The sequence below is a fragment of the Diceros bicornis genome, chromosome 2 (genome assembly GCF_020826845.1).
Source record: "Diceros bicornis minor isolate mBicDic1 chromosome 2, mDicBic1.mat.cur, whole genome shotgun sequence".
Lineage (NCBI taxonomy): Eukaryota > Metazoa > Chordata > Mammalia > Perissodactyla > Rhinocerotidae > Diceros > Diceros bicornis.
The window spans coordinates 13,789,693-13,817,162 of NC_080741.1; the positions used below are offsets into that span (position 1 = coordinate 13,789,693).

Below are 27,470 nucleotides of genomic sequence, written 5' to 3' on the forward strand. Positions count from 1 at the left end.
GAATCACCTGAGATGCTTGGAAAAATTAAAGTACTTAATCCTCGCTGCCAGAGAGCTGGTCTAGGGCAACCTGGATTCATGCATTTTTAACAATGACCTCAATGCAGACGTCACTTTGAGAAATACCTGGAAAAGTACTGATGTTAAAACGTTGTCCTCCTCCTCATCCCTCCCAAGGCCAACCTTAGGGAAGATTCCAGGTTCGGGCTCCTTGTTTCTGCAGCAGTGTCAGGAGCAGCCCGAGTGGTGGAGGTGGGCTGGTGGGCTGCTCAGGTCTCTTCCCTAATGCACTGTCTGTTAACCTCGAGGGTCAAGTCCACACCCCCACCAGATATGCTTAATGAGTTAGGAAGATGGTTCCTGATTCCTACCGTGATCCCTTCCCATTCACTGAGTAATCATTAATTTTGACACGAATAATGCAAATAGTCAGCTAAGCAATTAAAATTTTATCCATAAAATTAAGCCCCGTGTTTCACCACAGCATTTAACTCCATGACCTATTTTATTGAATCCCTTAGCAGATCTTGGACAGTTCCCTTGAGTGTAAATTACCATGAAGGTAAATTGAAAATGTATCAAAAAACGGGCAAGGATATTAGTGCAGAATCAAGGAGTCATCAAGCTTCAGTTGTTCTGAAGATTAAAAAAAAAAATGTCTTTTCAATACAGTTGAAGTGCAAAGAATTGATTTGATTGATTAACGTGACTTTACCTTTCATAGGTCCCCATCTGCCTTCTACCTCGTACATGATTCAGCTTAGATGTCCCCTCCCCTAGAAAATCTGCCCCACCTCCTCAGAGACTCTTCCAGGCTCCCCATGTGCCTCTGCCCCACGCTGATCACCTTATGGTGACTGTCCGGCTCCCCAGGACTGATCGCCGCCTGAGGGCAAGGCTCCCACTGTATATATTTCAGAATTCACAGTGCTGGCGCACTACCTGGCTTAAAGTCAGCCAAGCTGTCGGCTAAATAAATGAGTGTGGCCCCCTCTTGCCTTCAGAAGAAGAGAAATAGTGTTTGTAGTAAAAACAGGGAGAGGTGGGGGAAAATGCAGATTCATCTGGTATTTCTAGGGTGTTCTCCAGCCGTGTGTTTGCCGTGCACTGGTCTCCATCTCCTCTGTTAGCTCATTTGATTCAGGTGAAGAGATGGGAACAGAGAGGTTAAATAATTTGCACGAGCTGAGTCTCTTGCTCAGGTGTCCCTCTGCTGGCTCGCCCTCAAGTTCCCGCCACTGCAAAGCCTGTCTGGAGAGGACAGTTGAAGTGAGGATTGCCCAGGACTGGTTATTCATTCATGGGAAGCCAGGCTGCTCTGCACAGTTTCCGCTCACACCGAGGCTGCCCAGGGCGGTGCTGTGAGCTGCTTTCCCGACTCCTTCAGTGGACTGCACACCAGGCCAGCACTGCCTGATGACAACCTGCCCCCCGCTGCCTTTCTTCCCGTGTGAGGTTCCTGCCAGATCTGAGGCCCCCAAAGAGAAGGTAACGAGTTTCTGAGGAGCCATGAGACCCTAGCATTTGGGAGTTCTGGTGAGTTCTTTTTAAAACCTACCTGCTCTGAAGGGACACACATTCAGTTCGGTAGGCAGAGAGACGCAGCCTGGAGTTAAATGGTGGAAGACAGAGGCATGCAAAGACAGGAGGGTCTAACACCCCGCAAGCACGCAGGACCCCGGGGAGCCCGCAGCGCGTCGGAGGCTCTGTCCATGCTCAGATCAGCAGAAGGCGCTGCCAGCTGATCAGCACCAGGTGCCTGAGACTCAGAGAAACAGTTGTAGAGAAACGGGCAGGAGAGAGGACAAAAAAGTCCTATCCAGGACCAGAAGCGAAGTTTAGACCCCATGAAATATTGCTGCTTGGTTGTTTACTTTGCCAAGTTTTTAAGAAGTTGCACACAAAGAAAGCAGGACATTTGGAAATGAAAGAAAGAGAAGCCTCACGCTGACAAGCGCAGGCATTGAAAGATTCTTTAGACCAGAGGGGGCTTTGTAGCGTGCAGGGAGTTGCTGCTTGAGAGCAAGACTCTTCGCACAGAAAGAAGTGAGGGAGACGGAGAGCAGACAGAAGAGCCACATACTCCAAGGGCCCTGAAGAGGGAAGGGGGATGATTACACTTCCAGTGAAGGCTGCCACAGTCCTAGCCGGCCCACTGGTTCTAGAGGACTCTACTTTGGGTTATGGAGAATGCCTGGGTCTGGTCTCCCTGCTCCAGGTGTCTGCGATCCAGGCACGCAGTGGCCTCAAAATTATTGAGTGCTTCTGGCCAGCAGAGCGATAAATAGGCGGTCTCAAGTTCCTTTGGACCAAAGAGCTGAGAGAAATCTGGCTGAAGAAACAAACAACAAAGAGCAAAACTTGTTAAATTAGGTTCAAATCTGGTGAAGAAAATAAAGAAAAGGATGCTAAAATGGCCTCAAAGCCTCAGTGGCCTCGTCTTTCCCAGACGGCGTGGAGGCCAAGCTTAATCACAATGACCGCTTTTTAAAAGCATGTGGATCCGTTTGGCTGAGATCCTAGTCTTTCTGTTTTCAAACTGCTTATCATCACTCTGGCCACTTTTTCTTATTCACTTGATTCCTAACAGCACTCTTGATATTTCTGGAAAGATTTCTGCCTTTCAAGGCCTGTTTCTAAGGGTGCTTTTCAGCACACAAGGAAAGCAAGAAGAAAATGGACAAAAGAGTCTATGAAGCGGTCAGGGTTGGACTGTGCCTGTGCGCACGGCGACGCTGAGCTTCTCCCAGCAGAAGCCCAGAACTGGAGTCTGCCAAAGGGCGGAGGACTAGGGATCAGCCTGCACGACAGGGCAGCCAAGTCTGAGCATTACCTGACACTCTTCTTAGTTGTTTGGATAAGTGTAGTTTTGTTTAAATGTGTAGGATAATTCTTAATAAAATGCTGATAAAATAAAATATAATAAAATAAATATAAAAAAATAAAACAAAAAGAATGCCAGAGCATTCTCTGTGGAAATAATGAAGTCTTTACACTTTGGAGTACTATATAGTCTTTGCTTCATGGTTTGTGAGGCTGCTAGCATTTTAAGCAGCAGTAACATGTTATTGAAGCCCAGTCTTTGCTGGGGGAGATGATCTCGTCTGTTCAGGTCAGCTCTAGAGGGGGCGGAATCTCTGTCATACGCCAGAAGGACCTGGTTTGGGGCTGCACATAGACAGAGGTGGGGCTACCCAGTGGTACCCTTCTTTAGCCCTGGCTGGCTTAGGGCTCTCCAAACCTCACTGTCAGTGCATCAGTACAGGCAGACCTGGGTTCAAATCGCAATCCTGCCATTTTCTGGTGGTGTAAACATGGGAAAATCACATAACCTTTCTGAATCTCCGTTCCTGTTCCAGTGTTATTACTACATAACAAACCACCACAAAATTAGTTTTTAAACTGACCATTTTGTTAGTCTCAGAGATTTAGTGGCTCAGGAATTTGGACAGAGCACAGTGTGGCTTGTCTCTGCTCCACGATGTTTGGGGACTTGGCTGGGAGTGACTGACAGCTGAGAGCAGGAATCATCTGGAGACTTCTTCACTTCATCACATCGACCTGACAGTTCATGCTGCGTATCAGCAGGATGTCAGGTGGGATGGTGACATTAAGCATAACATGTGCACGTGGCTGTGCTGTGGGGTCTCTCTGCGTAGGCTAGTTTGAGCTTCCACAGCCTGGCAGTTGGGTTCAAAGACCAAGTGTCCCCAGATCATGGGGTGAAAGTGCACAGCATTTCTGTGACCCAGCCTCGGAAGTCACACAGTATAACTTCTGCCACAAGCAAAGGTGCCCACCCACGTCCAAGGTGAGGGGCACAGACTTCACCTCTCAATGGAGGAGTGTCAGGGTTCTAGAAGAGCGTGCGGGCTGGGAGTAATGTAGTCATCTTTGGAAAATACAATCTGCCACAATTCCCTCCTCTGCTGACCGAAACAGGCCAGGAAGTAGAGGGAGTAATAATTGCTGAGCACCAGCTAAGTGCCACAAACTGCTCATCTGTCATCTAATTCTTGCAAGTTTAAAGTATTTCAATAATTCTGGCGTCTAGGAGAATAGAAGGGGTAGTGGCTACCTTCTGGATTCTCTCATGGGGATGGCACAAGGAAACAAGTTTTAAGTTTCTGTTCATTTCACATCTGCTAATATCCCATTGGCCAAAGCAAGTCTCAGGGACGAGCCCAAAGTCAAGGGCGAGGAAGTACCTCCTGCCTTTGTGAGGCTGCGGCAGAGGTGTGGGTGTGTCATACTGTAATGGCAGAGTGAGGAATTAGGACCAGTAATTCAATCTACCATAACCATTTTCTAGAACAAAGAAAATTGGATACGGATATTGTGGCATTACAGTGAGTGTTTAACAGTATTATCTTGGATGCAAAATACCCATATAACGTAGTAGGTTATCAAATTTCTAATAAAAGAATAATTCAACATGCCCAGGTAGCATTTATCCCAGGTCTTCAAGGACAATATACCGTAAAGATGTCTATTAATGTATCACATTACTAAGACAATGTATTTTTATGAAACCTAAATCATCATCTCGATACACACTTAAAAGTCATTCAGTAATATCCAACACCTCTCAGGGACTTTTTTTTAAGCTCTTAGTAAATTAGAACTATAAGGATACTTATCTAGCATGATACATAATGGCATAACACTTCAGAGGCATTCCCACAGGAGCAAGGAAATAGAAAAGAATGCCTGCTCACCACTGTTATTTTCCAATGGCTCAGTCAAAAATAAGAAATATACTTACAGCGAGGAGACTCGGTTTTCATTATTTGCGGGTGATGTTACTATAGCCCTGGAAAATCCAGGAGAAAAACTATTAGAACGAATAAGTTCGGTAAGGTAGCCCAGATTCAAAATAAAGTACAGAGTTTTCTATATAACAGTTGTAATACACTGTAATGAAAAAAAAATATATATATATATAAAAAATAAAATATGAGGGGTAAAAAGATCCATGCACAAGAGAACCAGGCAAGGATGTGTGTCCCCAGGGTTAACCTGAACTAGGAAAGTGAGGGCCCTGAGGGCAGCGGCTCTGCCCTCTGCAGAGAGCTTGACTGAATGGGAAAATGACCAGCTGCTCAGGGAATGGTCATTTATTGATTGGCTTTCCAGTGAGACTATCCATGGCTATTTTTCTTTATTTAACTTGAGAAAAGTATCCCAGCGTTCTCCTGGAAGACTAACCAGTGCTCAGAAAGCTCTCTCAGACATTAAAATGTAATTTTTTAAAAAGTGATGAAATGAGTGTGATACTGACTCTAGACAGCACCGTAGAACATCAAGTCTATATAAAAAGAAAATAGGTGGGGGGCCGGCCCGGTGGCGCAAGCAGGTAAGTGCGCGCGCTCCACTGCAGCGGCCCGGGGTTCGCCAGTTCGGATCCCAGACGGGCACCGACGCACCACTTGGCAAGCCGTGCTGTGGCGGCATTCCATGTAAAGTGGGGGAAGATGGGCATGGATGTTAGCCCAGGGTCAGTCTTCCTCAGCAAAAAGAGGAGGATTGACAGATGTTAGCTCAGGGCCAATGTTCCTTACAAAAAAAAAAAAAAAAGAAAATAGGTGGTAAGGGAAAATGAAGAAATCAGAGGTGGCGGGGACAGGTTATTTAATAAAAGGAAACGGGACAATCACTTAAGTATTTGAAGGAAAAAATCAATTTGATTTCCTACCTTATATATTTCAGTCAGTAGACTAAAGATCAACCTTAGGAGTGGAGAATTCCCTGTCAATGGCTGTTTCCTTTGACCTGCAGCTCCCTCCTTGAACTACAGAGCAAGTCTGTTTCTAAGATGCAAAGAAAAATTACAGTAAACCTAAGTGTTGCCGTTATCCTTTTGCTGTGAACAAAATAATTAAACAGGCACCTACCCAGGCTCTGACAGGGCTGTGCAGCAGCCCTACTGGACAGATAGACCTTTCTGGAGGTGGCTGACCGGTCAGAGGGAAGTCGCAGGTCATCTGAGAAGGCACCTCAGTTCCAAAGAAAGTCCCAGCCTGCAGATTCAGGCCAATGGCCCTCCACTTAAGAAAAGGACATTTTTAAATCTCCGGTTCTCCGTGAGATTCATGAGGAGAATGTGACAATAGCAGAAGAGCAGTCTGTCGTGAAAAAGGAGCCCCCTTCTGAGGATAGAGAAGGGCTTTTGGAATGAAAAACATCATCGCCAAATTCGTGCTCACTGTGACAGGGCAGCAGGGGGGCGAGTTCTGGCAACTAAATAGAGAAGTAGAAGACTAGTACAAGGAATTCTTCCAGAACTGAGGAAAAAGATAAGGATATGAAAATTATGAGTTGAGACAGAATAGATGCGAGAGAACAGAGCAGAGGAGGAATAACAATCAAAGAAATGGCAGAAGAAGGTATCCCTGAGGAAGACTTGAGGCTGTACTCCATGTGCATATGGAGGGTCTCAGTTGGTTGAAGACCCAGACCTAAGTCCTCTCAGCCAGACGGCAGCTGGGGGAGGGTCTAGATTGGGAGGAGAATCCTCTCGATGTGGCTGCCAACAGACCCAACAGGCAAACATTCAATATGCTTGTTAAAAATAGTTCATACACATCAGTAGACAGTGAGCAATGGATATGAACAGGCAGTTCACAAAAGGAGAAATATAAATGTCTAATAAGTAATAAAAATCACACGAGTAATTTTAAATACAAATTGTAAGCCACAAAAATCCTACAAATTGGCAAAGATGTTTTTAATGACTAGTCCCAGTACCAGCCAGCATGGGGCAATATGGGCTCTCATACCCTGCCGGTGGCTCTCTCCCCTTGTTCAGAAAAGTGGTTTAGCAAGATGTAGCAAAAGCCCCCAAAAGAGTCAAGCCAGTAATTTTCCTATCTAATAATTTATCTTAAAAAATTATGTAAAACTTGCAACCAAGATCTACAAAAATGGTCACAATATACTGATTCTAGCACACAAAAAAATTTGTTTTTATTTTTTTAATCTCCATTATTATGCAGCCATTACAAATGGTGTTTTCAAGAGTGCTAATGGTCAAGAAAAATGCTTATGATATAATCTAAATAAAGAAGATAAAAAATTGAATTTACATTATATGAAGAAAAATATATAGAAGAAAAAGACAAAGAAAACAAAAATATAAACAGTATTAACCTCTTAGATATGTTTTGTTAATTTTTGATTCTTTACATTTTTCAGTATACTGAAGTATTTCTACAAAGTGCATCAATTTTTAAACTTATTTTCTATATTTATAAACATATATGTAATAAAAGTGGAGTTACTATAAGGCTTATAGTAACTTTGTTCTCTCCCTCCCCACCCTTGCGTCCTGGTCCCAGAGCAATCACATTTAACTTTGTTGGCTGTTTTCTCTAGTGTTTGACTCCCTGTTTCTAAATCATAAGCTTATATTGTTGCTTCTTGATTTTTCAGATTTAGATGTTATCCGTTGGCTTCCAATTATGAAAAATGAAGATTCATCTCTCTCACACCTCCACCCTCTCACTCACACTTCCCCCCACCACATGCTCCCAAATTAATTAGCTCACAACTTTGGGTTACATTAATATTTACTGTGTACATTTATGTCTGTGTAAATGGCATTAACTAAGCCATGTAGCACATTGTGATTCCATTGCCTCTCATATTAACTTCGGTTTTTCCTAGAGTTAATAGTTGCCTCATTTACTTGTTTCCATAAGTTCCTTATACCTATCACTAATTCAGTCCTAAATTTTCCAAGAGATCTCTAAAACTCGTCTTAGTGCAAACAGACTCATTGGGTAATTTGTCTGTTCCGTTTTGTTTCTGCTCATCTCCTTCCTGGAGGCCTCTGGCTCCTGTCTGGATGGCTAGCTCCTGGTGTCTGCTACACCACTGTCATCTGGGATATTTCCCTTCACTGTTTTCCTGGAGACTCCCTTTGCCTGTCTCCTGATTTCAAACCCTGGTTTCTTGGATCCCTTGCCATCTGCTTTTTTGGTTTACTGTTTTGTTTTGGTGGAATGCATCCTTCAGCATCTTTCTGAGACAGGATCTATGGGAGATAAATTTTCTGAGACCCTGCATATCTGAACACAACTGTATTCCACACTCCAATTCAGAGGTCAGTAGTCTATAGCCCACAGGCCAAATCTGGCCCATAGTCTGTTTTCATTCTTTCTGTGAGCTGAGAATGATTTTTTTGGACTATATGACACAAAGACTATATGTAGCCCACAAAGCTTAAACTATTTACTATCTGTCCCTTAATAGAAAAAATTTCCTGACCCCTGTTCTAATTGATTGGTTGTTTGGCCGAATATAGAATTCTAGGTTGGAAATAATTTTCCTTTTCCATTTTGAAGACTTGGCTCCACTGTCTTCTGGATCCCAGAATTGCTGTTGGAAATCCAGTGCTGCCCTGCTTCCCAGTCCTGTGTAATCGACCTCTGGTTTTCTCTCTGGAAACTTCTAGAATCTTCTCATTAAACCTGGTGGTCTGAAGTTGAAAATGGTTTGCCAGTGTGTGGACCTTCTTTTGTTCAAAGTGCTGAGCACTCAAAGGGCCTTCGATTATGAAATTTTATGTCCTTCTCGTTTGGAAAGATATTTATATTGTTTCTTCGATGTTTTCCTCCCTCTGTTCTCTTTCAGGAATTTCTGTTAGTTAGCTATTGGACCTCCTTGATCAAGCCTCTAATTTTATTTTCTCTTTTAGCATATAATTTCCTCAAATTTATCTTCCAGTTCTTCTACTAATTGATTTTATTGCTGCTGTCATCCACCAGAGTATAAGTTCCCTGAGGACAAGATTTGGTCTGCTTCATCACCACTATTTCCCCAGCACCTAGCACAGGGCCTGGCATGTAACAGGCAGTTGGTGAATGTGGTTGAATGAGTGAATGTTTTTTAATTTCTAAGAACTTCTTCCTGCCTTCTGATAGTTCCCTTATAAAGCGTCCCATTCTTGTTTCATGGGTGGGCTGTCATCTCTTATCTTTCTGACGACGTTATTTGGAGATTTTTGGAATTTTGTTTGCTCTCTGCCTTGCCTGTGTGTCCTCCGAGTGCCTTTTCTCCTGGGGGTTGTTTTGGTCTCTGTCTTTCGTAGTCAGAGCCTTTCTGAAATTTGGTCCTAGGCTGTCCACTCATATTTGCAAATAGGCCCTAGATGCTGGCCAGAAGCTCTGGGTGTGTGCGTGAAGCTGGCAGGCATCATGGCCATATGATCAGGCCCTAGGTCCAAGACCCCTGAATGGGAGTGTCCATTAAGTGTCTTCTCCCAGGTGCGTCTGTTGCCCAGAGAGACATGTCCAGCCTGGTATTCTGGGAGCCGCACTTAATGGTCCTGCCTTAAGGATGGTACTTCCCCCTCCCCTCAGCTCTGCCTGTATCTGGGAATCCAGGGTGTCTCTGGTCCAACGTCGCTGGAAAGCAGATATCTGGCTTTCTGCCAGGATGGGAGAACAAGGTAGACGATTGGATCTAAGGGCTCCTTAGACAAACTCTCAACTACTCTTCCTGTGTTCAGGCCCCCTGGCACCGCCACCTGGAGAGGTTGCTGGCTCCTCCAGTTCCTGCGCCACTCTAGGCTTCCACCGCGCAGAGCGGCTTGCCTCTTACTGCCTTCCCTGCCGCAAACTCTACCTGGGAACCATTGTTCATCAGCTGTCCAGCTTCCAAAACCTTGATGCCCTTTCCCATCTTCTGTTGTCTCCTTTCCCACTCTCTTTGCCCTTGTGATTTCATACTTCTTTCATTCCTTTATTGCCATTTTATTAGAGTTTCCAGAGGGAGTGGAGATAAACAAGGAGTTCTATCCACCATGTTAAACGCACAGCCATGTGTTGCTCTAGTAACCCCAAGGTAAGGACAGTACTTCCGACTAAGCGATGTGCTAGGCATGTTACCCACAATGAGAAGACAGGTTCACGTCCTTAAGGACATATCAGTCTCACGGAAAAGACAAAGGCAAACAGATCCTTACCATACAAGTGCTGTAATGGAGGTGTGTCTGGACGGCAGTAGTGTCACCAGAGAAGTACCTGCATCTAACCAGGGGGAGAGGGAGTCACATGAGAGGCAACACTGGGATTTGGAGAAAGCGAAAACCTTGAACTCATGACCATTTGGAGGGCAAGAGGAAGTTTTAGCCTAAATTGTTATTTGTATTGACTCTTCTCTCCTGGGTGCTATAACAAAGCATTGATTTCTCAGTGTACGACCTGCCTTATCAAGATGAGCTAAACCATTACAGGTGACACCTGAGTATCCAAGATGCCAGGAGAGCTTCTTGGAGGGGCCCCTGACCCCCCACCCTCAGTTTCCTCCGGTAAAACAGAGATTAAGGTGAAGGTTAAATGTATGCAAGTTGCCCAAGAGAGTTGGCACCCAACAGAATTGGTCCTCCAGCCCCCACTGTTTGTAAAGGAAAAGAGAAAGAACTAACACGTTCCATGTATAACATGGGACTCGAATGTGCAGAAATATAACTTACTTTGCTTTCTATAACACTCAACTTGCTCTTAAGCCACTATTTCCATGAATGGTGCAAAAATTTGCCACTTCAAGGTAACTATCTTCCGATTTTAAAGCTTATTCTCTTATAGATCAGTTTTTAATCAGGTTCATCTTTTCCTGCCTACTTCCCCAAGAGTGAGTTAAGCATCCTGGGTGGCTTATCTTCCTGGCATCTGAAAAGAGGCATCAGCCCTCAATGCCCTCTAGCTGAGTGGTCTGCCCTTGACCTTGGGCATTGGCCTCTATGCTCTCTGCCTCCACTCTTGAGGCCTCCTCAGCTTCTCTTGGCTCAGGCACTACCACTGGCATCTGGGCCCATGCCTGGGCTTTCCCTGGTACTGCCAATGCCATGGTCCTTGGCTTTGGGCGGCACACCCTCTACCCAGTACCCCTCCCCCGCCAGTAGCCCTGCTGACTGTTAATTCTCAGCCTCCTTCACTACTCTTCTCAAGGAGCCTTGGGAATTTTTACGGATCTCTCCCAAGAAGCTACACCCACACGTGTGTGAACTAGATCCCACATCCTTTCCCCAATCCTAGAGGACTTCAGAGAAGACTTAGTGCCTTGGTACTAAGGCAAGCCGAAGAAGAAAAAGGAAAGGATAAAATATTGCTAAGGAGAAATGGCCACACATCAGCCTTTGCTCAGATTTGCAACCTTTTGCCTGGATTAGTCAAAGAAGCTCAAGTCAAGAACTTGATTTAAGGTCATCTGTGACTTTAATAACTCCAGGTGCCTGGAAAAATCAAGCATGAAGCCTCTCTGTTGGAGGGCATATCTATCTTAGGCCTGGGGAGGCCCCCAAGTAACTAGTCAGGGGCATTGATCAGCAAGCAGTCAAAAATAACTAAGCACAAAAGAAACAAAACAATATGAATAAGAGCTAGCAGAAACAACAGACAAGCAAAAATAACCTGTACAGACTTTGAAATTGGCATTGTCAGACACAGATTTTAAAAGTTTTGGTTTTATTTAAAGCAAAAAGAAACTATAAGTGACTTACCAGATTTGATGAAGAACCAATCAGAACTTCTAGAAATGATGACTAAAATAAACAAAATTAAAAGCTCAGTGACGGTCCACTAAGAAGACATAAGAATCCTAAATGTGTGTACACCAAAAAACAAAGACTCAAAACACACGAAGCAAAAATTGATAGAGCTGAAAGGCAAAACAGAGAAATTCACAGTTATAGATGGGGACTTCACACTCCACCTCAGCGGCTGACAGAAATGCTAGACAAAATCAGCAAGCTAAGCCCCGTGGCTTAGCGGTTAAGTGCATGCGCTCCGCTACTGGCGGCCTGGGTTTGGATCCCGGGCGTGCACCGACACACCGCTTCTCCGGCCATGCTGAGGCCGCGTCCCACATACAGCAACTAGAAGGATGTGCAACTATGACATACAACTATCTACTGGGGCTTTGGGGAGAAAAAGGGAAAAAAAGGAGGAGGATTGGCAATAGATGTTAGCTTAGGCCGGTCTTCCTCAGCAAAAAAAAAGAGGAGGATTGGCATGGATGTTAGCTCAGAGCTGATCTTCCTCACACACACACAAAAAAAAATCAGCAAGGATATAGAAGAACTGAGCAACACAGTGCACCAACAGGATCTAATTGATATGTATAGAACTCTCCACCTAACAATAGCAGAATACACATTTTTTTCAAACACCCATGGAACATTCACTAAGAAAGGCCATATTCTAAGTCATAAAACAACTTCAACAAGTTTAAAAGAATTGAAGTCATACAGATTATGGTCTCTGACCATAATGGAATAAAACTGAAATCAATAAAAGAAAGACAATAGGAAAATATTAAAACACTTGGAAATTAAACAACTAAGTAATCTGTGGATCAAAAAGAAAGTTTCAAAGAAAATTTTTAAAAATACATAGAACTAGGGGCTGGCCCAGTGGCATAGCAGTTAAGTGCACACGCTTCCACTTCAACAGCGGCTAGGGGTTCACCGGTTCAAATCCCAGGCGCACATCGATACACCCAGGCGCACACAGACACACCACTTATCAAGCCATCCTGTGGTGGCGTCCCATATAAGGTAGAGGAAGATGGGCACAGATGTTAGCCCAGGGCCAATCTTCCTCAGCAAAAAAGAGGAGGATTGGCATCAGTGTTAGCTCAGGACTAATCTTCCTTACAAAAAAAAATACATAGAACTGAATGAAAGTGAAAATACAACATATCAAAATATGTTGATGCAGCTAAAGCAGTACTAAGAAGGAAATTTATAACATTAAATGCTTATATTAGAAAAAAAGGAAAAGTCTCAAATCAAGAAATTAAAGGCATATATATTGGAAAGGAAGAAAGACAACTTTCCCTATTTGCATGTGACGTAATTGTCTATGTAGACAATCTCAAAGAATCTATAAGAAAGAAAAAAAAAAAAAACCTCCTAGAATGAGGGAGTTCAGTTGTAAGATAAAGATCAACAAACAAAAATCAATCACATTTCTATATACTATATACTATATGTATATTTCTGTATACTATATAATAACAAATATGTGAAAACCAAAATTAAAAACACAATGCCATTTACAATTGATCTAAAGAAAATGAAATACTTAGGTATAAATCAACAAAACATGTATAGAATTTGTGTCCTGAAAATTGCAAGATGCTTATGAAAGAAATCAAAGACCTAGACAGAAGGAGAGATATACATGTTCATAGATTAGAAGACTCAAAAGTTCAATGAATGATTTGGAATCTGGTTAGAGAAAGCAAAATATAGCCTTAGTGAACTGGAGTAGTGATCAAACTAAATTCTCCAGAGTGGAGCAGAGAGAAAGAGGGGTTCTTTTTTGTCTTTTTTTTTTTTAATTCCAGAAGAGAGGGTAAGAGACGTGGAGGCTACATATATACAATCAGAGAACTAGAAGCAAAGGGAAGAGGGAAGGAGGCAGAGGCAATTTGTGAAGAGATAACAACTAAGAATTTTCCAGATCTAATAAAAGACACCCATCCACAGATTTAAAAGGTCCTGTGATTCAGAAGCAGGATAAGTAAAAAGAAATCCATATGTAGACAAAGAAAAAATTGAAAGCAACCACAATATACAGATTACCTTCATAAGAATGGAGGTTAGATTATAGATGACTTCTCCACAGCAGCAATTGAAGTCAGAAGACAGTGGAACTTCAGAGTATTGTAGAAAAATGATTGCTAATCAATTATTTTAAACCCAGTGAAAATCTCTTTCAGGAATGAGGGTAATATTTTGAAAATGTCTTTCAAGAGTGAAGTCACTAACTTAAGGAAATTCTGCAGGATGTATTCTGTCAGTAGGAGAGGGATTCCCAGATAGAGGGTCTGATATGCAAGAAGAAATGGGGTGCAAAGAAAATGACAAATACGTAGGTAAATTTAAATGAGCACTGTTGTATAAAACAGAATAAGTTCTAAGAGGGTTAAGGAAAAATAGACTTAAAATATCTGTAACAATGACATGTAAGTCAGTAGGTGGTAAATGGAGTTACAGAGTCTAAAGTCCTTGTCTTGTTGAGGAAGAGGTTAAAGGTCTGGGTTTACTTTGGATATAAAACTGTATATGTAACTTCCAATCTGAGAATAAAAAATGAAATAAAGTCAAAAGAGAGGCAGGAAAAGAGAAAAAAAAACATGAAACTAGTGTGACAAAAAAGAAACAAAATAAGATGGTAGCTTGACACTTAAATATATCAACATTCACATTAAATGTAAGTGAATTTAATGTTGCAGTTAAAAGTCAATAATTGTCAAACTAGACAAAAAAATTTTAAAATCCAACTATAGGCCATTTACAAAAGACTTGCCTAGAACAGAAGTATAGAAGGTTGAAAGAAAAAAGGAGAAAAAAAATATGCCATGCATATACCAACCAAAATAAAGCCGTTGAGGCTCTATTAATATCACACATACGACTTGAAGTCAAGAAGCATTACTGGAGATAAAAGAGGCTCAGTTCACAGAAAGATGTGTAAGAATACTACACATGTAGGCAGTAACATATTCTTAAAATATATGAAACAAAAGTTGAAAGAACTAAAAGGAAAAATAGAAAAATCCACAATCATAGTGGGAAGTTTTAACATGCCTCTCTCAGTAACTAATACAAGAGGCAAACAAAAAATCAGTAAGAACATAGATTTAAACAAACCAATTAGCAATCTTGACTAAGTGGACAGAACATGGCACCCAACAATCATAGATTACACATTCTTTTCAAGCACACATAGATCATTTACCAAAACTGGCCATAACCTGGGACATAAAGCAAGTATCAACACATGTCAAATGGCTGAAATCAATGTAGAGTATGTTCTCTGACTACAGTGCAACTAAGCTAGAAATCAATAACAAAAAGATAACCAAAATCTCAATATGTTTGGTAATTAGGAAAAATGCTTCTAAATAACTCAGGGATCAAAAAAGACATAATAATGGAAATTAGAAATATTTTGAACGGAATGATCATGAAAACACTACATATCAACACTTGTGAGGGCCGGCTCTGTGGCTTAGCGGTGAAGTGCGCGCTCTCCGCTACTGTCGGCCTGGGTTCGGATCCCGGGTGCGCACCAATGCACCGCTTCTCCGGCCATGCTGAGGCTGTGTCCCACATACAGCAACTAGAAGGATGTGCAACTATGACATACAACTATCTACTGGGGCTTTGGGGGAAAAATAAATAAATAAAATTATAAAAAAAAAAAAAAAAAACTTGTGGGATGCTTGTAAAGACATGCTTAGAGGGAAATTTTATAGCTGGAACTGATTATATTAGAAAATAAGACAAGCTGCATATTAGTTAGCTGAGCATCCATCACACGAAGTTAGAAAAAGACCAGCAAAATAACACCAAAAAAGTAGGAGGATGAAATTAATAAAAATAAGAACAGAAATTGATGAAATGGAAAAGAAACATCCAGTAGAGAAGATCAATAAAGCCAAAAATTGGTTCTTTGAAAGGACTAATAAAATGACAAACCTGTAGCAAGATTGAGCAAGGAAAAATAACGGAGACACAACCCACATTAGGAATGAAAAGGACATCACTACAGATGGTGTAGACAGTAAACAGATAAGAAAATATTGTGAACAACCTTATGTCAATAAATTTCAAATTTCAGATATAATGGACAAAATCCTAGAAAAATGTAAGTTGCCAAAAATTATAATGAAAAAATAAAAATCTGGATCATTTTATCACCATTAAAGAAATGAAATCAGTAGTCAAGAAATTTCACATAAATCAAACTCCAGTCTCATAAGACTTCACTGGTGAGTTCTACCAAACACTTAAGAAAAAAGTGTTATTTCAGTCCTACCCAAGCTCTTTAGAGCATATAAAGAGAGAGAACTCCCCAACACTTTTTATAAGGCATAACCTTGGTACCAGAACCTCATTAGGACATTAGGGGAACAGGAAATTATAGACCTCTCTTACTTCCTAATAAAAAAAATAGCAAAATGAATCCATCCATACATTAAAAAGATAATATATCTTGACCTAATCGAGTTTATCTCAGGAATGCAATGTAAAGATTAGAAAGTTAATCAATGCAATCCACTAGGTTAACTGACTAAAGGAGAAAAATCACACAATCATTTCAAGAGTTGCAGAAAAAGCACTTAACAAAACTCATTTATGAGGAAAGCTCTTAAACTAGGAATAGCTGGGAGTGTTTCTTAAAGTAACATGTTTGTCAGGATCAGGCTAGGCTGCAATAACAAATCCCCCAATTTCGGGAGCTTAAAACGTTAAATAAAGTTTGTCTCTCATCAGATAAATCCCATGTAGGTCCAGCAGGTCTACAGGGCAGTTCCTTTCCAAGCTGTGTCTCAGAGATCCTAGCAGGCCCCATCTGTGGCTTTGCTAACTTAATAGTTGCTTTCAGGTTCACCACGAGAGAGTTGGAGGGTCACACAAGAGTTTTTATGGCCAAGGCTAGATGGGGCATACCTCACTTCCACCCACATCCCATTGACTGTCACTCAGTCAAATTACATAAACCCAACCTGATTTCAAGAGGAACAGAATTATTAGCTTACTATGTGCCCAGAAAGAGGAAAATAAAAATAGGTCTTAATGAACACATGGCATTGTCTGTACCACAACTGAAAAAGGATATCTACAGAAAACTCACAGCAAACATCATATGTAATAATGAAACATGAAAGCTTTGCCTCTAATCGTGCGAGTAAGACAAGGATGCCTGCTAACACCATCTCTATTCAGCATTATACTAGAGGTCTTAGGTAATACAACAAGAAAAATAAATAAAAGATAAGGATTGGAAATGAAGCAGCAAAATTGTCAGTATTTTCAAATGGTATTATTTTGGACATGGAAGAATGAAAAGATTCTGCAGATAAACTGTTAGAATTAATAAGAGAGTTTAGCAAGGTTACCAATACACATTGAAGATACCTAAATCAATTATATTTCTACTTATCAGCAACAAACAGAAAAAAAGTATTTTTTAAAAATGCCATTTACAGTGGCATCAAAAAAATCAAATATCTAGGAATAAATCTTACAAAAGATTTGTAAGTACTCTACAAGAAAAATTGTAAAACTTTATTTAGAGACATTTAAGAAGACCTAAATAAATGGAAAGATATACCATGCTCGTGGAGTGGAAGGCTCAATATTGTAAGGATATCAGTTCTCTCTAAATTGAATTATAGCTTCAATTCAATTCCTATAAAAATTTCAGCATTTTGGTTTTTTTTTTTGGTGGTGACAATTTCATTTTTCTGGAGCTTGGCAAGCTCTTTCTAAAATTTATATGGAAAATGCAAAAAGTCAAGAATTGCTGACACTATTAAAAAAGAACAAAGTGGGAGGGTTTTCTTAACTAGATGTCAAGATGTACAATAAAGCTAAACTAAGCAAAGTAGTGTGACCTTGAGCAAAGACAGGCATATAGAGCAACAAGACAGAATAGAGAGAGAGACTGTTTCTGTACCTGTGGACACTTGATGTTCTACATGGGTGGCAATGCACACAGCAGAGTGGAGGGGGTCTTTTTATTAAACATTGCTGGAATAATTGACTATCCAAATGGAAAATAACTTAATAGAACTCACATCATGCACAAAGACCCAAGTGTGAAAAACAAAACTATAAAAAAATATTATATTATGAGATAATACAGGAAAATGTCTTCATAACACAAAATGCACTAGCCATAAAGGAAAAAACTAATAACCCAACTACATTAAAATTAAGAACTTTTGTTTTCAAAAGATTCCGTAAAAGAGTAAGACAAGCCATAAATTAAGAGAAGATATTCATGACACAATAACCAGCCAACAAAGGGTTAGTATTTGGAATATGTGAAGTACTCTACAAATGAATGATAAAAAGGCAGACAACCCAAAATATGGGCAAAAGATTTGAACAAGCACTTCACAAAAAATTAAGCTTGAATGTTTAATAATATATATGAATAAATGCTCAGCCTCATTAGTAAGCAGGAAAATGAACATTAAAACCACAATGAGATGTAACAACACATCTGTCAGGGTGGGAATATCCTGAGAATAACCCCATATGGCCTGGTGTGGAGCAAAGGAAACTCAGACACCCGCTGGTGGGAGGGTAAAGAGCTACAACCACTTTAGAAGACTGTTTGACATTATCCAGTAAAGCTGCAAAGACACCCACTCATGACTCAGCAGTTCCACTCTTAAGTAAGTAACCTAAGAAATAATATGTGCTTTTGTGCACAGGGAGACTTAATGCAAGCATTTTCACAGCAGCATTGTTTGTAATTGTCTAATCAAACCAAGTCCGTCAACAGTAAAATATTAAAACAGTAAAATCAATTATTTGGTATATAATCCTGCAGTGGAATATTTTGCAGCAATAAAACTGGTTGGACTACATGAATTTTATTTACATAAAGTGAAAAAGGCTTAACAAAAGAATACATCTAGTATGAATCCGTTTATAAAAGTTTCAGAAGCAGGCAAAATGAATCTGTTTTTTAAGGATGCATAAATACATGGTAAAGCTATAAAAGAAAGCAAGAGAATGTTATAAAAATAAGAATAACGATTAACTTCCGACAGAGTAGGGGTTGTGATAGGGAATTCTGGTGTTCCAGAATGTTCTGTATCTTAACCTAGGTGATGATTAAAGCGGGATAGACTTTATAACTCTTCATCAAACCGTATGTGTTTTATGCCCTTTTATGTGCCTGTTATATTTCATAATACATTTTTGATATATACTAAATTAAAATATTATCTCACTACATAAACATTATCTAATTTCATCCTTACCACAAGGTCCTACCAAGCAGGTATTATCCCATTTTACAGATAGGAAACCTGAAGTTCAAATGGCTAAGTATTTTATTTTTCCAAATAGCTCAATAATTCACCTAAGGCATCCTAGTAAGTGATGGGGCTGCAGCTCCCACCCCAGGCTCCTTGAGTCCCAGTCATACTTTTTCCATGATGGTTCTCTGTAGCTTCTTCAATGTCCTTGTAGCTCTATACTTAAAATTCTCCAGTCCCTGCACCACGCAGCATCGCTCATCAGCACAGCCCATGTCTTTTCCAAAGTAGGCCTTCCCATTACCTTAGCAGCACATTCCTCCAAAGCCAGTCGTGGGTCTATGCAATCTACTTCCCATCACCCACCTGCCTAGTTCATGCTAAACCCCATCCCTTCATCTTTGATCCACAAAATCCCCTATTTTTTCCTAAGAAACTGTATGTAACTATTCTCCCATACATGATTCGAGGATGATAGTGCCCCTGTGAAGTCCCACAGAGGGGAAGTCATCATGTTCCTCAGACGTATTCTGACCCTAACTATCTGCATTGCTATATGGGAGCCTCGCCTGGCTCCTCCCTCACAGCCATCCTCTCAGGAGAAGTACTTCTCTGGGTTGTAGAAGACTCTGGAGGAGAGGCACATGGTCCCTGAGGTGGTGCCTTTACCTTGCTCAGGGGAGCTGGCCCCCCCAGAGAGAATGCCGGTGTTGGTGGGGGGGGTCTGCTCCCACTCAGGATGAGGCACGGAGATTTTTAGCACCTGCCTGAACTCAGGCTGCCAGGTGGCGAGCGTTTGGGCAGCACCACCGTTCTCCCTTGCGTAGGGATGTACCAGGTGATCGGGGGTATCATCTCTCCTGTCAACGACAAGTACGGGAAGAAAGACCTCGTGGCTGCCCGGCACCGGGTGGCCATGGCCCGGCTGGCCCTGCAGACGTCCGACTGGATCCGGGTGGACCCCTGGGAGAGTGAGCAGGCGCAGTGGATGGAGACGGTGAAGGTGCTGAGGTAATGGTGGGCACGCTCTCCTGTGATGACAGAGGCCACAGGACGCATCTGCAGAACCCGTGGGGTGAAAGGTAGGGGCGGAGTGGTGAGTGGGCCATCAGCCAGGCCTTCTCAGCCAGAATCCGAGATGTGTTTCTCCTTAGAGGGAGAGAGACCAACAGACACGGTCTCAGAGAGGTCCTGGGCGAAGAACATCACTAACCACTGCCTGCCCTGCAAGAGGCACTTTGTGGAAAGGTCTAGTCTTGTTTCCGAGGGCTGTAGCATCGGGGCCCCAGTGCCGCCACTTAGAGGCTGTATGACTTTAGGCACTTGACTTAACTTCTCTGAGACACATTTCTCACTTGCAAAATGGGGACAATAAAACCTAATGAGGATTTTAAAAATGTAAAAAACTTTTCTGACCCAGAACCACATAAGAATATTCAGTAAATGGGACCTTTTTTATTGTCTTCACTGAGTAGGTTGAAAACAGCATCTACTGAATAAGTCATCTTTTCTAATTGTACAAATCCTGGGTTCTATAAATCTAGACTTTTATGTAAAACTGAAGGAAAGAAGACTATAAATCTAGACATAGGTGTTCGGGATTTTTTTCTTTTGGAATTGCTGTTAGCATTCAGCGTAAGTAATTTGCTGTTTGAAAGTCCTACAAGTCCCGCATGTAGGACGATGGGTCACTGCCTCGTGTCTGGGAAACCTGACCAGGAGTTTGCTGGAGAGGCAGGAAGTCCCTCTGTCCTGGCTGTCGGTGGAAACTGTGAGGTGGACCTGTCTGTCACTAATGACAGCCGGCTCTGCCTGAAGGGTTTGCAGACTGTGGGCTGTCTCTCTTCTCTATTTGGGAGCACTAGGATCATCAGGGAATAGGAAGCACAAGGGAAAGGTTGAATAACTAGCAGGCCTGTTCATAATCTGTTTTGGTTTTTGTTTTTTATATCTTCAAAGTCACTCGGGAGAAAAATGTTTACCTTTTTAGTAGAAGTAAACATTTAGGTACATATCCTGGTTCTTATTATTTACCTTTTACTTGGGAAGGAATTCAGCAGTTACAGTGCTACTTCAGAAGCTGTTGCCAATTGAAAGGAGAGCAAATATGAAATAATTGTTAGGACACATGCTTTTTTTTTAACATAAGGAATAAGTTTACACCTAGATCATCCCCTCAGAATAAGCAGTATAGTCAGCTCTCATTTATCTAGTCTAACAGAGGGGACTAGAAACAAAACAACAGATAATCCGACAAATCATTCAGCATTAACAGTGGTCAGAGCAAATAGACACTTTCCACCTCCACCCTGTGAGAGGCAGTGGGGCCGAGGGCCCAGATTTTGGAGCCCACTTTACTAGTTGAGTGACTTGGCATAAAGTGAGTTAGCCTCTCTGAGCCTCAATTCCTCCCCTGATAAAGTGGGGATGACACCACCTACTTCACTGGGTACAGTGTGAATTAAATGGGATGGTGTAGGCAGAACACCTGGTTTATGGCAGGTGCTTAATGTTCGTTCCCTTCACTGTATCCCTAGCACTAGCCCATAACTTATCCTCAAAACAGATAAGCCATTCTCAGGTAAATTGAAACTGCCACAGCACTACATAATACTACTAGTGCTTCTGCTGCAAAATGCAGGTGTGAGCTAAGATTTTACCCAACACATTCTTTTCCTTTTTTTACTTTATCCTTTAGTTCAGTGCTTCTCAGCCCTAGCTGCACATTGAATCACCTAGGGAGGTTTCAGAATTATCGATGCCTGAGTCTTACCCCAGAGATGGGATGTCATTGGCCTGGAGTAGAACATCAGGATTTTTAGAGCTCCTTGGTGATTTTAACGTGTGGCCAGGATTGAGGTCACAACCGCAGTCACCAAGTATGTGAATCATGCCTCTGATTAGTACTAAGATCCATCCAAACCAGGGGTCTCAACTCTGGCTGTAGAAGTTGGGAAGCTTTTTTAAATACTCAAACTCCTCCCCCCAACCCCTCCAGATTATGATTTGTCTGGGGTGGTGTCTAAGCATGGGTATTTTTTAAAATGTTCTGAAATGATTTATTTTGTGCAGCCAAGGTTGAGAATCTACTGATATAAATAGTCAATGCCATTTTATCAGATAACTGATTAAGAGTTTGTTTTTTTTTTCAGTATTTGGAGTGAGCTTCATTTCCAGAGTGTATCCATTGCATTAGAAAATTTGATTGCTAATGTTTTCCTAAAACTACCAAAAGCATTTTTTTTAAGTTGAAAATCTGGTTAAAATTATAAAGTTAGGTGATTTTAGAAACGTGGTAGAAGTCTACCCCACGCTTTGCTCCATTTAGTACCTTCTTGATAGAGGCAACAGTGCGTTTACATCATGGCGACAGTGACAGATGTCACTATGAAATAAATTCGCTGTGAGGCTTACTGAGGATTCTTTTTCTCCTTATCACGTTGCTTACTTTTACTCTAATTTTTTTAATCTAGGCCAGCTTTCATGCTTTTAGAGCATTTGATAACTTATTTCACTCACCTTTTCCCCATGTTGTGGGGGGAGGGCCTTGGTCACACTGCCACTTGACGTGGTCCATCATCATCGTCGTCGTCTCATGTACCCCTTTGCATACATGACCTTATGTTGTCCTCATTTTACAGATGAAGAAACTGAGGTTCAGAGAGGCTAAGATAATCACAGTCACACAACAAATGAGCAAGTGGTGGAGCCCCAGTCTGTTTGACTCTGAAGCCATGCTTATGGCCATCTTCAAAACCAGTGATCTACAGGTGGGGGCATAATGTGGCTGCCTTTGCTCCTGCCACAGTGACCCTCTGATCGGGCATCCCTGGAGAACAGTGGGGCTACTGACCACAGGGAACACCCTCTCAGGGTCAGGCCCAGGGCTAGGCACACCAGGGGACAGGGCAGGCAGGCGACAAGAGGAAGCAGTGGCCACTGCCCCACAGGGCAGGGTGGAGGTCTGTGAGGAGGACGCAGTTGGCACTGAGAGTAATCACTTGCACACCAGAGTTCAGAGATCCAGCTAACATTCAAAGTAGGGGCAACTTGAACTAGGAGCTTCAAGGTAAGTAAAATAAGATGATGATCACCACCTTTTTTTGTGTGTGTGTGAGGAAGATCAGCCCTGAGCTAACATCCATGCTAATCCTCCTCTTTTTGCTGAGGAAGACCGGCTCTGAGCTAACATCTATTGCCAATCCTCCTCCTTTTTTTCCCCCAAAGCCCTAGTAGATAGTTGTATGTCATAGTTGCACATCCTGCTAGTTGCTGTATGTGGGACGCGGCTTCAGCGTGGCCGTAGAAGCGGTGCGTCGGTGCGCACCTGGATCCAAACCCGGGCCGCCAGTAGCGGAGCGCGTGCACTTAACCGCTAAGCCACGGGGCCAGCCCTGATCACCACCTTTTATTGATCCCCTACTATGTGTGCCAGGCTCTTTCCAGCATATATCTACTCAGCTCAGCAACTCTGAGGAGTAGGGGGGTTTAGCCCCATTTTACAGATGAGGAAATAGAGGCTCTGAAAGGGTCAGTAACATCCTCAAAGTCCTACAGTTAGAAGGTGGAGGTGAGCCTCCAGGCTCCTTCAGTCTGATGCTAGATTCCGGAATAACCCAGGAGAGACTCCTCACAGATGGAGCTTCCTGAACCACAGTAATAAGACGTGAACGACACACAGACAGAGTCCAGCGGGGCCCTGAGAAGACTCATCCAAGTCTCTGAGATCACCAGAAAGGACTTTGGATCAGAATTAAATGTTTATTCTTCCATCGTTCGACTTTAGGTCAGCAGTTCCTAGGTACTAAGAATATAAGGATGAATTAAATGAGCTCCCTGTTCACAGTCGGGTGGGGAAGGTAGACTGAGAATAATGATGGTAAGAATAGCTGATGTTTATTGGGCGCCTTCTGTATATGGGCCGGTGCTAAGCTCTTCAGTTAATCCTCACAGCAGCTCTCTGGGGCGGGTCCTGTCCTTATGCCCCATTCCACAGATGAGAAAACTGGAGGCAGATTGACCGAGGAACCCACCAAGATTGCACAGCTACAAGCTGGAACCAGAATTCCAACCCGGGCAGTCTAATCCTGGAACATAACCTGTATGCTGCCCCTCTCCCCATAGTAATCAGCATTGAGCCCTTGCCCAGCATCTGGAGGGTAGAAGCACTTTCTCCTTCATGGTCTTGTGATGCTCTGTGTATACGGCCGGCATTAACTTTCATGACCAATTAACAGACAAGGTCAATGAGCCTCTGAGATGTTAGTGATGCATCCAAGGTCATACACGAAGGAGAACCTCAACTTGAACCCACCCATTCTGGCTGCAAAGCACATGCGTCTTCCACCAGGCACTGGTCCCTCCCAAGTACAGCTCTAATAAGTGCATAATACAGTAGGTGGAAGAGGGAAAATCATGTTGATACAAGACGTAGCGATTACGTTGTTTGAGTAAAAAGAAGATGCAGGTACCTCTTGATTCGCAGAAGATAGATTGCTAAAAGAGCGCGCGTGCCCAGTTGGTGTAAGTCTAATCACGTCTGAGCTGCTGACGTGTAATGAGATCTGCTTGTGCTTCGCACTCTGCGGTGCCTTTTCGTGCCTAACTCCTTGAATCTTCACGACCACCCGCCAGAGGCAGGCACTGTCGTTCCTCGTTTTGCAGGTGCTGAGCCATCCACACAGAGACCTGAACCACCCGCCCAGGGTCACACAGCTAACTGGAGAGGAGCTGGGATTCTCTGAGGCAGTCTGGCTCCCAGCCAGACTCTTAGCCATCCATCCCGCTGTGGACTTCCAAGATACTAGCTTATGATGAGAGCGAGCCTGTGTTTTGAGAGCCAGCTGGGGGCCAGGCCCCGTGCCAGTGCTTCCTGTGTAGCAGCTCATTTACCTTCACAAAAGTCTAAAAAAGAGGTGTTCTTATCCCAGCTTTACAAATGGAAATTTGTATTTTGAACTCAAGCCTGTCTGATCCTGATAGACCATGTCCTTAATCCCTACTCAACATTTTTTTTTAAGTGAGATATTGAAAGAAAATGTTAAAAGAGTAGAAATATGCTCTTTCCCCGCTGTCACCCTGGGCTCGCAGGAGGCAGTGAGCCGTCTTGGTTAGCGCGCTCTGGGAGGACCCCGACACCTCTGCTTTCTGTCCTGGCATCTGGCCCAGGGCCTGGGACATAGTAGGCCCTCAACAAATATTTGTGGGCTGAGCCACCTAAAATGGACCAAAGCAGGTTGAGACTGAAGATCCAAGACCCACTGGGTGGCTTTGGGGGACTGTGGGCCCCTCGGACACGCCCTGAGCGTCTGTTTACCACGCAGGCACCACCACCGCGAACTGCTCAGATCCCTGCCCCAGAAGGAAGGCCCGGACCGAGACAAGGCTCTCCCTGCGGCCCCCACAGGTGGGTGTGACCTTGTCTGTCAGGGACTCGGGTGAGGACTGATGGCAGTCACACCCCTCTGGGCATGGAGGATTCTGAGGCCCGCCTGGGTGGGGTGACACTTCCCAGGTTGAAAGGCCAAATTAAACAATCCACCACCACCCCTTGTAAACCGTTATGCTAATGTGGGATTTTCTGCCTTGTGACCTGTGCTTGTGACGTGGATTACTGTCAGGGCTACACACTGGGGAGTGTGACGCCGGGGCTCTTTTAAAATCCTTAGCCTTTTGCACACAAAATGTGCCATTATAACCCTGAAGGTGAGAGACGGGTGCTTGTAGCAGTGTTACTCAGTGGTTTACTCAGAAGAGGAAACCATTTTTAAGGGAATATAAAGTCGATTTGGATTATCTTTTCAATGTGTAACCCTGGGTTTCCACCCTCTTGTCAGCTCCTGGTGTTTGATGGAACCTTGTCAGCTGTGATTTCCAAGTCTCTTCCTTCTCTAAGGGCAGCCCTGGTGCTGGGGTCAAATGCCCCTCATGCAAATCCACAGGAGCACCAGGAGATGGGAGGGCAGGATGTGACACGAGCAGGGAGTCACCGGTCCCACTGGCTGACATTCCGGCAGGCCCATCTGCAGGGTTTCCCACTGTGGCTCCCCCACCTTGGGTTGGTGGGACCCTATTTCCAGATCAGAAGGGCTGGGGAATGTCACGGTTAAACAAACCTAAGATGCTCTCTTTCCGGCAGGACTTTTCAGAGCCTTGACTCTGTTCAAGTGCATTGTGACCCTACAGGAAAGGGACATAGCCTGCAGCCATTATCACTTGTTAATCATGAGACTCTTTTGAATGCATATTAGTAGTTCTCAGAACTAGGATCCCCAGAACACAGACTGGGAAACGCTCTTCCAAAAAGACTTGAAAAAGCCACCAGGCCCTGAAGGTGTCATGCAGCAGTCCCCAAATGCTGGTGGAGGGATCACTCACTGCAGAATCGCCTGAGAGGCTTATTAAAAACACTAATTCCGGGGCCGGCCCCAGACCTCCTGAGTGGGAATGGGGCCTGGGAATTGGGATGTTTAATAGGCACTTGGGGGATCTGCTTTACTGCAGTTTAGGGAACTGTACTAGAGTATGAATCAGAAAAAAAACAAGTTAGGGAGTCTCCTGTATAATCAGTTTACACAGTGTTTATTGTGTTCCTCTGGTCTCTGCCTGCCTCTCCTCTGTTGCCTGCATGGGCTTCTCCCCACCGCCCCCACTCATGAGCACAGCGGAGCATTAATTCTCAGCCTTCTGCCTTCTCCCTGAATTATCTCTGGCTCAGCAGTCACTCCTAATAGGATTCTCGAGAAGCTCGCAGAGTACAGCCCAGAGCCTCAGGGTGAGAACAGAGACAGCCTGCCCCAGCCCCTGACCCTGGCTGGAGCCAAGCTGTGAATGGTGGAGTCCAGGCACAGATGAGGAAGGCTGCCTGGAGGAGGAGACACCTGCACGAGACTCATAGGATCAGTAGGTTATCTGGGGTTGGAGCATTTCTGGGCAGAAGGGCAGCTGAGCAAGGCACAAAGTGTAAGCTTAGTTGGGCCTTCCGTGCCAGTGGGCATGCCGGGGCTCCAGTGAGAGGCAGGAACTGCCAGTGAGGTGGGAGGGATGCCACGCTGAGGCTCCACCTTCTCACACTTCCCGTCTCTGCAAGTGCTTCCAGAATCCCTGTCTCTTTGCCTGGCCTGCCCTTCTCCCCCTTCCCTTCTTGGCTCCCCTATTGAAAACCTATCTGTCCTGTGAGGCCCAGTTTGGAACCTACCTTCCCCATGGAACCAGCCCCCGCTGCTTCCCTGAGATGGGCTCTCTCCTTCCGTCCACCAAAGCTCACCCCACGTTCTTTGCAGATTGATTTCTGTAGGGGCTACTAGCCTACTCTGCTTAGCCCTATAAGGTTGGGAGTTTTTCCTGTATCCCTTCTCTTTCTGTTCAAACCCTAAATCCTACTCACCTTATTCTCTTCTAAAGCAACTGTTAGAAAAGGAAGTTTACGTTGAATGAAAAGTGGGCTTTTCGCTTTACCAAAATATATCAGGGGCTTTAAAAATGTTCATGCCCTTTGCTCAATGTATTCCCCTCCAGGAATCTGGCTGAGGAAATAATTAGAGATTGGGACAAAGATTTATGCAGAAAGATGTTTATCACAGCAATCTTTATAAGAGCCGAAAATAAAAGCAACCTCAATATTTAAATATAAGGGAATGTGTAAGTAGATGATACTGTATACATAGGACGAAGAA

At 43.2% G+C, this 27,470-nt stretch overlaps 1 protein-coding gene across 2 annotated transcripts in view; it reads left to right on the top strand.

Moving 5' to 3' along the window:
- Window positions 1-27,470, top strand: part of NMNAT3 (nicotinamide nucleotide adenylyltransferase 3) — a 110,620-nt gene that overhangs the window by 78,304 nt on the left and 4,846 nt on the right. The window contains exons 3-4 of one of the 2 annotated variants that reach the window (XM_058552029.1): window positions 19,623-19,806; window positions 25,119-25,201. The exons of the other annotated variant lie outside the window; for it this stretch is intronic. Coding sequence (XP_058408012.1) covers window positions 19,623-19,806; window positions 25,119-25,201 — 267 coding nt within the window. The remainder of the gene's footprint in view (window positions 1-19,622; window positions 19,807-25,118; window positions 25,202-27,470) is intronic. 2 annotated transcript variants of the gene reach the window in all.